Below are 12,218 nucleotides of genomic sequence, written 5' to 3' on the forward strand. Positions count from 1 at the left end.
ACCGTAGATCCACCGTAATTCAGCCCTAATCTACCGTCAAGGTAATATGGTCATTACCTTGACCGTGTCACCGTAATACAAAATCACGTTAAAAATTCATAATATACTGCGTAATACGAGTACGAATCTCAGTCACCTAAGCATATTTCGTAATAGCAACATTTCTCTTGCTCTCGGTTTAAGCATCAAATCTCAGCAATCTATTTTCGTCCTTATTCAAGCAATTAGGAAGGAGTAAAATGTAAAACTTATGAGATTTAACAAAATATTAATATGAATAAATCCGTATATGAAAAAGATATTGCTATGCTAGGAGAGTCAGATTCAGAATAATATTAATAGTTGATTAAAAAGCAAATTCGTGACGTTTTTTCTTTTAAAAATGACACGGTAATTTACACGGTATTCTCTTAGCTAATCCACCGTAATTTAATCTAGAAACACCGTAATTTTAACCCTTGAACACGGTAATTCTCGATTTACATATGGAAACACTGGCACAGAGTACATTGAATATACGGGTATTCTGAGATCACATCACGATCACATACATTATACTCTTTGTTTTATGTTATTTTATTTCTTTAAAAATATTACAGTGACGAATAATGAACGGCGCAAAAACTGAGTATTCTTAAAATAAGAAAACTAATTTGCAACCGACCACCCTTTGAAAAATGTCAACTAGTAAATTAGATGCCGTTTATCGTAGTATAGTTCTCACGAAATTTTTCACGAAAGGTTGGGGTAAGCCTGAAAATTTACGAAGGTAAAGATGTTTAACCAGATACTTTACCATTTTCTTGCCACTTTATACAAAAATAAACTTCGATGTAATTTATATCCTAATAAATATACACATATAATAACCTTACTTTTAGGTTATTTGAATTCAAGAAGATAGTGTCAAACCGGGATAAATGTTTTAAATTAGTTGAAAGGGATTACCCAGTAACAATTACCAAGGTAAGAATAACTTCAACTTTATCCCTAATACTTGTTAGATAATTTATAAGTTCTCATAAAATGCTTGCTGGCCGTACTAAACTGGTTTTCTGCATTATCAACAAGATCAATGCATCTGATCTTACAAGATCTCAGTTACATAGTACCTACTTATTTTGTAGCAAAATGCTATATCAACAGAAATTTACATATATGTAAAAGAAAATTATTTATAAACTTAAATAAATTTCACCTCATATTTCCAAAAAAAACTTAAAATAGCTATTTATTGATTTTGTAGTGAGATGTTAAATTTCTTTTTATAACTTTTTTTTTAAATAAAACTACCCACCGACCACTATAGAGCCTGAAATTTATTTATTTATTCTTTATAGGGGTTAACTTGTCTGAGTATTGCAGTTTTCACTATTTTCCTCTAATGCTTAACAGGAACAGAATTTAGCAGACTGCAAATTGATAGAGGGTTATTTTCTCTCACCTTTGGAAAAACATCTGCCAGGAATAGTACCAGAGATAGCCCAGAAAGCTCACTTTCAAGTATTATTACCTGTGCACTGGCCCGACCCTGGCTGCAAACCAGTATGTCTACATCTTGCAGGAACTGGAGATCATGTAAGTATTACAAATTCTATAACTACGCTTGATATAATACAGCTTTTTATTTAGATTGATGGAGTACATGTATATTTAGATTGTGTTTAGTTACAGTTTATATCAGTATGTTATTTTCAAATGAAAAAACCTGAATTCAATAACAAACTACAGTAATAAACAAATAACCAAACTACAAGAAATTTTGTGACTAATTCTGTTATACAGTCTTTGAACCAAACTAAATTGATAGGTTCGCCAGACCTTAAAAGTTTATTAATTATTAACATTTAAGGGTGTCTGGCGTGGGTTCCCACGACAGTAATTGTCTGGCAATGCATGACATGATTTACGTATATATGATTTGATGTAATACTACTCTGAAGAAAATATAAAGAAATTAGACTTTATACGATCGTAAGATTTTTTGAAGTAAGATTTTTTACTCCTTTATTACCTGTTATCTCCCAAAGCCACCATGATTCAAACAAACTGGCTGAGGGAAGGCTGCAGTGCCCGTAACACAGGCTTTCCTAGTACTGAATATGGATGCTGATATAATACTCCACTCCATTCAAATATTTCAACAATTATTGTGTTCTACCTTTTCTGTGCACTAGATTTAAGGAGTGTTTGTACTGCGCAACATTTTCTTGGTTGAATAAATAATTTAATTTAAGCTTTCTAATGGTGAAAGGATTTTTGAAATTGATCCAGTAATTTTTGAGTTTAATTTTTTTTTTAATAATAATATATATTTATTTATTGATCAAACATAGGTACACTTAAACATACTTACTTACGAGAACTAATACATAAAATACATAATAACAAAACCAATTTGTTAAGTAGGTAGGTATACAGAAAAATCGACTGTCCCTAAGCTAGGTATACACCTGTGTTTTAGGATATTAGTTACAAACATACAAAACTGCCAAGGGTCCCTGGTAGAGGTCTCTCATTGAGATAAGTGCTTCCCTGTCCACTTTTGCTCTCTTTTTCTCTTTACTGTAAATGTTTTTGGTACAAACAAAAAATACAAATCTTTCCTCTTTATAATATCAGTGTAGATCATTTACGCCTTTAGAAAGGCTGGCAAAATAAAAGATTCCCATCTAAATAATAGTAGGTATAGTATAGACACATTTGTATAAATATTGCATAAATCACACAGCTCTTGGCTAAAGGCATGCATAGGCATCTGGCGCAATTACTCTATTACTAAACATCTAATTATGTGCATGTATAAATGTTTGTATACACACACATTCTTTCATTTAACATGCAAGTGTATTTAGTCAGAATAACGTATTTATAGAGACTAGCTTATTCCCGCGACTTCGTTCGCGTGGACTACACAAATTTCAAACCCCTATTTCACCCCCTTAGGGGTTGAATTTTCAAAAATCCTTTCTTAGCGGATGCCTACGTTATTATAGCTACCTGCATGCCAAATTTCAGCCCGATCCGTCCAGTAGTTTGAGCTGTGCGTTGATAGATCAGTCAGTCAGTCAGTCAGTCAGTCAGTCAGTCAGTCAGTCAGTCAGTCAGTCAGTCAGTCAGTCAGTCAGTCAGTCAGTCACCTTTTCCTTTTATATATTTTTAGATAAGATATTAATAATATGAGATTCGCCTTTCAAATGTTCCGTGCTCGGACTTCGCAATACCTAACGTGTTTCCTTCCGTTCAAGTCGCAAAACTGTGAATGCTTGATGAATTTAATACAAGTGTAAAATAAAAATTTAAATCACCATCGACAGGTCAAGGTTATGATAAAATTGCATTGTTGATAGATAGAAAGTCTTCATTGCACACAAAGAAAAACAAGAAAACGACACAAGGAAACTAAAACCAATTATATGCAAAAGGCGCGATTGTAATATAAATATCAATTGGATGAATGAGATTCGTAGGTTTTTTTATTCGATCGGCTGAGAAAACAGGATAATAATAACCCTGAAACGGTTGAACAGATTTTCATGAAAGTAGCTAAGAAAAATCTCGATCAAACAGGATTTCGAATAAAAGGAACCGCATTCAAATCGGTCCATCCATTTGAGCGCTACAGTGCCACAGAGATACACACGTCAAACTTATAACACCACTCTGCGTCGGTTGTTAATAACACTCCCGTTCTCTTTAGGGCTTTAAAATGCAAAAATAAAGCTGTCAAAGAGGTGGAATTTACGTAAAAAACTAAGGGACGACTTATCGTGTGTGGAGGATCGTGCCGGGTCCTAGCTGTGCCACGTCTGAGGCACGTCCGACGCGCGGACTATCCACGGATTTTAATTTTGTATGAGGAAACATAACACGGACGAGGCTCGGATGGGTCTGACATGGCACGGTCTGATGTGACCTCATACAAATTCACAGTCTGGTGCCTCGGACGCGGCACGGCTCGGGCCCGACGGCACAGTCTAGCATAAATACACAAATTGTTTATCATACATGCATCTAATTATAGTACAAGATGGTGCATGATCTTTGCCAACAGTAGGTCTATTTATTAACTGTAACGACTTTGATTTGAAGCAAGTATACACTACAGGTGATTTGCACGCATCAAATGCATTCTATTATTTACCCGACTTCGAAAATGAGAATGCTCCATGTATTAACTATACTATGCAGTATTAACTTACCTTTTTAACCTACCTACTGAGTAAAATAATATTAATGATTGAAAAATAGATTTGTAAGCTATAATTAAATGAGGATTTGCATTCTCCATCTATTATTAAAATTATCTATGATTTGGTAAATTAATGACTTGTGTGACTCAGTATGCAATTTGACATTGCTGTAAGCATACCGCGAATATCCATGATTTCCATGAATCTCCTAAGATTTTCTTTAACTCTTAAGGGACCACCTTGAACGCATAATTTAAAAAACTAGCCAAGTGCGAGTCAGACTCGCGCACCGAGGGTTCCGTACTACAGTCGTATTTTTCCGACATTTAGTACGATAAATCAAAAACTATTATGCATTTAAAAAATCTGTTTTAGAATGTACAGGTAAAAGCCCTTGCATATGATACCCCACGTAGTATAGTTATCTTACTTTGAAAATTGAAAATACATATACTAATTATTGTTTCATGAACACATTTTAATTTTTTTTAGTGATGTAACCACAAATTCACGGTTTTCGGACTTATTCCTTTACTTGTGCTATAAAACCAAATTTCATGATTCTAGGTTAACGGGAAATACCAATAGGTTTTCTTGACAGACACGACGGACAGACAGACAATAAAGCGATCCTATAAGGGTTCCTTTTTCCTTTTGAGGTACGGAGCCCTAAAAAACTTAATTCAATTTGTAATAAATCCCAAAAAAAGTTATGTGTAAATATTATGATTTATCTAATAACTTAAAAGTTTAGGTTTTTTATTTCAGTTTTTTTGGCGAAGAAGAAACTTAATGGTAAAACCCCTATTAAAAGAAGCCAGTATTGGTGGGATTATCCTTGAGAACCCCTTTTATGGGGTTCGTAAACCTACTGATCAGATGTAAGTTTATTTTTATAAATATTCAATTTTTTTTAAGAATTAGATACTTTATTATTATACTTAGTATCATTCAACGAATATACATATGTCTGTTTATTTAAACAAATAGGTATGATAATAATTAACAATCCTATAAAATAAATTTAAATCTAAATTAAAACTAAAATAAATTAAATTAAATCTAATTCAATAATTGTTTCAATACATATAATAATTGTAAAAACATTAGATAATATTATTATGTACATAAACAGTGAATATTATAATATCAAAAAATTAGTAGTGCATTATGGTATTATCCTAAGGTGCGGCGTCTTTCTTGATAACTCAACTAAGCTTTATATGGGTACTTTGTCACAACAGTGGTGTTGCGCGTCCTCCATGTTTTTGAGGGTTCTGTAGTTTAAACAAGGAACTCCTGTCTGTCTATCCGTCCGTCTTTTGTAGTTATCAAAAATATTCGACTCCACTGTTTGTGCTGGCCCTATTGGTGGGTTCGCGCATCCTCTCACATACACACTCTAATCAATGTGTTTTAGTTTATTCTGTAAACAAGGTTAACACCATTATCTGTTGACTTGTAGGCTATTTTTATTATATTCGGTATTTTCCATGATTATATCATTTATCAATATCTAAGGTGCGTATTATGTACATTAACATCAATCTTACTACGCACTGTTCCTGACTGCCTCGTGGGTCTAGTGTCTAGCTTATTCGGCCACGTATCACGCGTTCCCATCAAGTTCAGGTTCGACTCTCGGCTCGGACTATAAAAGTTATTAGGATTTTCAAATGTCAAGAAAATCATCTCATTTCATTCGTTGGGAAGTTAGTGGTGACTCTCGTAGCTCAAGTCGTTAAAGCTATGCGTCATATTGTACATCAAACTCGGTTTCGGCTCGCTCCGCACTGTAAAGGTTCTGCTTGGGTATTACTCTAAGGTTAATTACCCAAGTGTTAAGCTGACCACAAATGCAGCACAGCATAAATTTCTCCATTGTTGATTGAATTTTCACAAGAAAATCGTCACAAAAAAACTTTTTGTGTCCTCGATTGTACATACCCGGTGGTGTCATGAGATAAACTTGCGTTACAGTAACTGTAGGCTATAAACAATAAACTAACATAGATTAGAACTTTATCGGTTATCAGGCCAGGCTCCATACAAAAATGGCCATCGTCCTTTGCTGTCGATAATGTTGTCAATTGCAAGTGTAATCGCGGCGTAATACGTTGCCCTGCAGCCGGTCGTCTCTACAGAACGTGTCGGACATTTTCGTGATGGGCGGGTGCTTGATCCTGGAGTCGCTGGTGCTGTTCCACTGGTGCGAGCGCAATGGCCTGGGCCCTCTAGGCGTCACCGGACTCTCTATGGGCGGACATGTATGAATCAGTCATTATTCACTAGGTTTCACTAGGGTTTTTGCACTGCATTTCGGTTGATCCCTGCACTGTAGCCATCACAATTGCTGTAATAATAAAAATTTCAAAATGGCCGCCATGAAAATTAAAAAAGTTACTATATATTCTTGTACTGTATATACCATTTCGTGACCGTGCTCGACTCACACTTGACCGATTTTTATGATATTGTTTTACCACTTCAAGGTTTCTAAATAATTTTAAATACTCGGGACAAATCTCCAAACATTATTAGAACCAATTTAAAATTTATTTTCTGCCAGATCTACGATTGTGTACTACACCAAAAAATATTGTTTTACAGATGGCATCCTTAGCAGCTACTAATTGGCCAAAACCGCTTGTGCTGGTCCCGTGTCTGTCGTGGTCTACTGCATCAGCCGTGTTCTTACAGGTAAACTATAAAAAATTAATAGATTAATAAAAAGATTTAAAAAATAGACTTTGTTGAACTAAGTGGTCTTTTTTTACAGAAAATTGTACCTTTCATTAATAAGAAAACCACCCAAAATCAAGTTTCAATCGGTCGACCGACGCCAATCGTCGTGTATCAATTTCTGTAGTAGCTTTGACTGATCGTCGGATACCAATCGAAAAAATTAATCCATGTTTGATGATAGATCCCGGCGATCTATCGTCGGAGCGTTGGCTCACGCGAGGCTCGATAATCAGTCTAATCTTCGATCGATCGACGTAATCTTATTGTACTATCGATTGATGCCATTGATCGATGTCGATGTGGGTGGGTATGTTACAGTGAAGGCAAAACAAGTAGTCCAATCTGAAGTTGCTATGTGAGAGTCTGCGCAGGTCATAAGCTTAAATACACAAATCCGCTGAGATCTGGTTTTATACACTGCGCAGTCACACGCCTCCTGTTCAATTCAATCTACTTATTTTTTGCATAAATATGGGTACAATTGTGTACATACAAATTACGATTAATGTTATAGAGTAAGTTATATAAATACCCTATACCCTTAACAAAGGGTATATAAATACCCTTTATTATGCCGTGCAAAAACTAAATATGTAAGCATAGTACAAGCTCATATTTCAGATTAGACTGCTTGTTGTGCTATCACTGTAACAACGTGACCGAGTTATAACTATAAACGATTTTTTAATTTACCAACATTTTTTGATGGTTACAGTGCTGCCTGATTTTTATGAAAAATTTTAGTTACTGCCTAGCTGATGATATTATAAGCTTTAATTTGTGTAGTTTTCTTATTACCATTATGAGTACTAGTCACGATAGTTTCGAAGTTAAGAAGTGCGTATATTTTTATTGTTCTTTTCAAGGGGGTGATGTCCCAATCTATTAATTGGGACCTGTTAGAAGATCAATATCTTTCAGATGGAGTCTATAGAGAAAAATTGTCCAAAATGGTCACTATAGTCGACGAAGCGTTTCTCGCAGGCAAGAAGTTCGCGAGAACCTACTCCAAAAATCTAAATGCCCCGAGCACACGGATCACGCAGGATGCAATCGTAGACTCATTGAAATGTTCTTCGCAGAACAAACTAGATATTACGTGTAAAGAGTCTAGTGCCGAAGGTAATGCTCAAGTCTTTGACATTAACAAGAATGTGATAGGTTATAAATCAAAAGTGCCTGATAATATTAAGAGTGTGTCGACTGAACAGGAGAAAAGTCTGAAAGATGAATTGAAGAGCCTTCTTAGTGAAAGCAAAATTAGTCAAGTGTTATATGATAAGCTAACTTCCAATAAAACTTTCGAGCTTGAAGCGCAGGATATAGAAGATATAAATAAATTGAATGAGGGCCATGTGAAGAATTTACTTCTTAAATTTACCAGCGGTAAGTTCTTTTTACCCGATAACGGATAGGTATGGATTGATTCATGTCAAAACAGACGATAGGGTAGGTAGCACGGAGGAGTAGTGACAAGATGGTGCACTTAAGAATAATAGTAATATAATGATTAATAATAATATAATTTAGTAGCTAATGCCTGCGACTTCGTCCGCGTGGATTTAGGTTTTTAATAATCCCGTGGAACTCTTTTTGATTTACCGGGATAACCTAGTAATGTCACTCTCCAAATCTTTAACTATATCCATGCAAAAAATCACGTCGAACCGTTGCTTCGCTGCGGCGTGATTAAAGGACATCAATAAACACACTCGGATTTATATTAATATCGGTAGTGATATAAAAAGGCTTGTTTATAATAGAATCTCTCTTTTAACAGATGTAGAGAGGGAGACTTTGTTACAAAAATTAAAAATATCAGTACTCAGTGAACCTACTGAAACTAAATCAATTTTGTCTGTGGATGAAAATAATAGCACTATGTCGAAAATAACTCCTATGTCACAAGACAGTAAGGAAAATAAAACTAGTACTTTAGTAGCTCAAGATGAAAATTCTAAGACAAATATCTTAGAGGACAGAACAGCAAAACTTGAATCAAAATCGACCTGTGATAATGATAAGCCAAATTTACCAGCTGTTAAAGAAACAAAAGATGAAAATAAAGAGAAAAAATCATGGAACGTATCAGATTTTACTTCTGATCTGTGGATTAATCTGCCATTTATGAAACCGAGCGGGAAGAAGATAGATATAAGCAAAATTCATTGGAGGGACAGAGAGGCACTGCAGTTCATGCGTGGGATTATGGACGAGTGCACGCACTTGAGCAACTTTTCCATTCCGTTCGATACGTCTCTCATAATAGGTGGGTACTTAACGTTTTCATTTGGTTCTTTATCATTGACAACTTATTTTAACTGCACAGCGCTAAATGAAATGTTCTATCACCTTTATCAGTGTTACTAAAAAGCAAACTTTTCAAACTTTTTAAATGTATTTTAGTATTTTATGACTTGATTTGATACATAAAAACTTAAAAATAACTATGTAAATAATTAATATAATCCTAGCTTCAGAATAATGCCGTAATGAATAACGTCACCTGCGCTCGCCCGCAACGGTTTAGTGCGGGTATGCGGGGCGTTCCCTCCTCGACTGCTATCTCGACCTTGTACTATATACGTGTTCAGAGTTCAGATGCGTAAAGTGAAGACGGCCCATTTTTATACAAGATAGGCTTCCCGCTCCACGACAACCATGCCTTCTGGAAAGCCATAATTCTTCCTTCAAATTAAAACTTTTTATCTGGCCTTTTAACAGCGGTGTGCGCGAAACACGATGCATACGTGCCGCGCGACGACGTCGGCACGTTGGAGGAGATCTGGCCCGGCGCCGAGGTGCGTTACGTGGACGCGGGGCACGTGTCCGCGTACCTCCTGCATCAGTCGCTCTTCAGGTCAGTACTGTAACACTGCCTCAACAGCGGAGCGCTTTTTATCTGGCCTTTTAACAGCGGTGTGCGTGAAACACGACGCATACGTGCCGCGCGACGACGTCGGCACGTTGGAGGAGATCTGGCCCGACGACGTCGGCACGTTGGAGGAGATCTGGCCCGACGCCGAGGTGCGCTACGTGGACGCGGGGCACGTGTCCGCGTACCTCCTGCATCAGTCGCTCTTCAGGTCAGTACTGTAACACTGCCTCAACAGCGGAGCGCTTTTTATCTGGCCTTTTAACAGCGGTGTGCGCGAAACACGACGCATACGTGCCGCGCGACGACGTCGGCACGTTGGAGGAGATCTGGCCCGGCGCCGAGGTGCGCTACGTGGACGCGGGGCACGTGTCCGCGTACCTCCTGCATCAGTCGCTCTTCAGGTCAGTACTGTAACACTGCCTCAACAGCGGAGCGCTTTTTATCTGGCCTTTTAACAGCGGTGTGCGCGAAACACGACGCATACGTGCCGCGCGACGACGTCGGCACGTTGGAGGAGATCTGGTGCGCTACGTGGACGCGGGGCACGTGTCTGCGTACCTCCTGCATCAGTCGCTCTTCAGGTTTGTACTATCACCGGCACTGACAGTGATGTGTGCAAATCCCCGGTACGTTATACCGGGTGTAACCAGAACGCTAGCAATAAATGAAGACATGTGATAATACTGATGATTACTGATAAGCAATGCATATGCACACTCGCTTTGTCAACTTGCGTGTGGCTAGATTTAATTTAGGCGGGGGTGTCCCAAAACCGACTCAAAAATGCGCAGGCGCTGCTTCAATTTGAAAGCGTAGCTTTACATATCCTCATCAGATTTCAAAAAGCTGACTTCAAATGCCATAAATTTAATGGTGCACTGCAAAGAAAATATCGACTAAAACTGTTTGTTTTTCTTACAGATCGTGTATAAAGGAAGGCTTCGAAAGATCTAAGAAGAAATGGAAAGATGGGAAACACGTTGTTTGACGATGGTGCTTAAATTAACGTGTACCAATAAATAACAATGTAGCTAACTATAAAACTGAGCTTTTTACATAAATCATTTATGTAGGTATTTATTACGAAGTTAAACTTGCCCCTTTTATCTACGTAAATATTAACTGTTGTAATAAAATGTACTAATATTCCTTAAAAATGGTCTCAAATACGTTCTATTCTTAATATTAATATGCATCTTTTGATGTTTTGGTGTCGTTTATTTTCTCCTAATAATATTTTATTATCTTATCTATTGATTTCAAAGTTTAACGGCTGAAAAAATATCACGTTGAATCTTTTGCTCAGTGTGCTGTGAAATTTATATGTTTAGGTATCTTGTAATTATATAAAAATCCCGTTTAAGGGTGTAACTTTTTATCCAATATTTGGAAAATGAATGAGATAGAAACTTTTGAAAACGTGTGCAATAATATAAAATCGATGGTGCTTGTTGAAACGTACCTAGTTTAACATTTTCTTATTTAAATATGTATAATTATTAATCTATTGTTATAATTCTTTTCAATTTATAATTTTTCAACTTCAAGGAAATTTCTAAATAACTTTAAATACATATCAAAAATTGCGGAATCGGCAGGATTCGAACTTGCGTTTCTTTTCAATTTAAATATGCATCTGTAACAGAGCCACTAAACTAAGTAGTTGACCGATTTTTAAGGCCTAAATAAAAAGATTTCTTTTACATCAACTTTGTGAATAAGTAAAGGCTTTTCTAAGGCAATTTAAATCTGCTCAATGGAGGCAACATTATCAATACCGTATCGCGATTCTGGTATCGGATTTCAAGAGCATCCGGATACATTGCGATTCAATACCATCAATATTTCCTCGGTACAGGATTTAGATTAGACATTATAGACAGTTTTAAATCGCCATTAAAATATTTTAACTTTCAGAAACTACAAACATGTACATTGTCTATACTTATCCATAATAAATTACGAAAATTTTAAACGAATATACTTTATGTACTCGTAGTATAGAGCTTTCCTAAACTTTCCTAATATAGTAAGTATAGCTTCGATGTTTAGTGCGGTTGTACCTTTTACCAATTGTTAAATTTTAGTTTTCTAGTCTATTATTAAATGCCATAATGCTTTTTATAAAGTACAGAAATCGATAACAAAATTTTAATTCGTTTTTAATATGATTAATCATTTACGTTTACCACAAGTACAAAATATAATTTACCTATTAATATTTTGAACGTGTTTAGTTTAGAGGGTAATTTAGTGAAGCACTTCTAGATGTTATTTATTGTTAATATTTTTCAAAGTGTATATTGTAAGATGTCTCTATTGAGATTGTAAATAAATATTTTTGTAAATAAAATATATTTTTTTTCCAAGGACTACTGAAATTTTATTGTCTATGGAATTTG

At 35.9% G+C, this 12,218-nt stretch overlaps 1 protein-coding gene across 2 annotated transcripts; it reads left to right on the forward strand.

The window, feature by feature from the left end:
* Window positions 1-575: 575 nt before the first annotated feature.
* LOC117985568 (protein ABHD18) lies at window positions 576-12,188 on the forward strand. Of its 2 annotated transcripts, XM_034972324.2 has the most exons (10): window positions 576-769; window positions 882-966; window positions 1,396-1,578; window positions 4,962-5,074; window positions 6,322-6,460; window positions 6,804-6,893; window positions 7,805-8,324; window positions 8,719-9,207; window positions 9,663-9,798; window positions 10,738-12,188. In XM_034972324.2, exons 1-10 carry the CDS (start codon window positions 678-680, stop codon window positions 10,802-10,804), a joined length of 1,914 nt encoding a protein of 637 aa, XP_034828215.1. In that variant the 5' UTR covers window positions 576-677; the 3' UTR covers window positions 10,805-12,188. The 2 variants fall into 2 exon arrangements, with proteins under 2 accessions (XP_034828215.1, XP_034828217.2); XM_034972326.2 differs by lacking the exon at window positions 10,738-12,188 and having other exon boundaries at window positions 7,805-8,060; window positions 9,663-9,826.
* Window positions 12,189-12,218: the final 30 nt, after the last annotated feature.

The sequence above is a fragment of the Maniola hyperantus genome, chromosome 9 (genome assembly GCF_902806685.2).
Source record: "Maniola hyperantus chromosome 9, iAphHyp1.2, whole genome shotgun sequence".
Classification (NCBI taxonomy): Eukaryota; Metazoa; Arthropoda; class Insecta; order Lepidoptera; family Nymphalidae; genus Maniola; species Maniola hyperantus.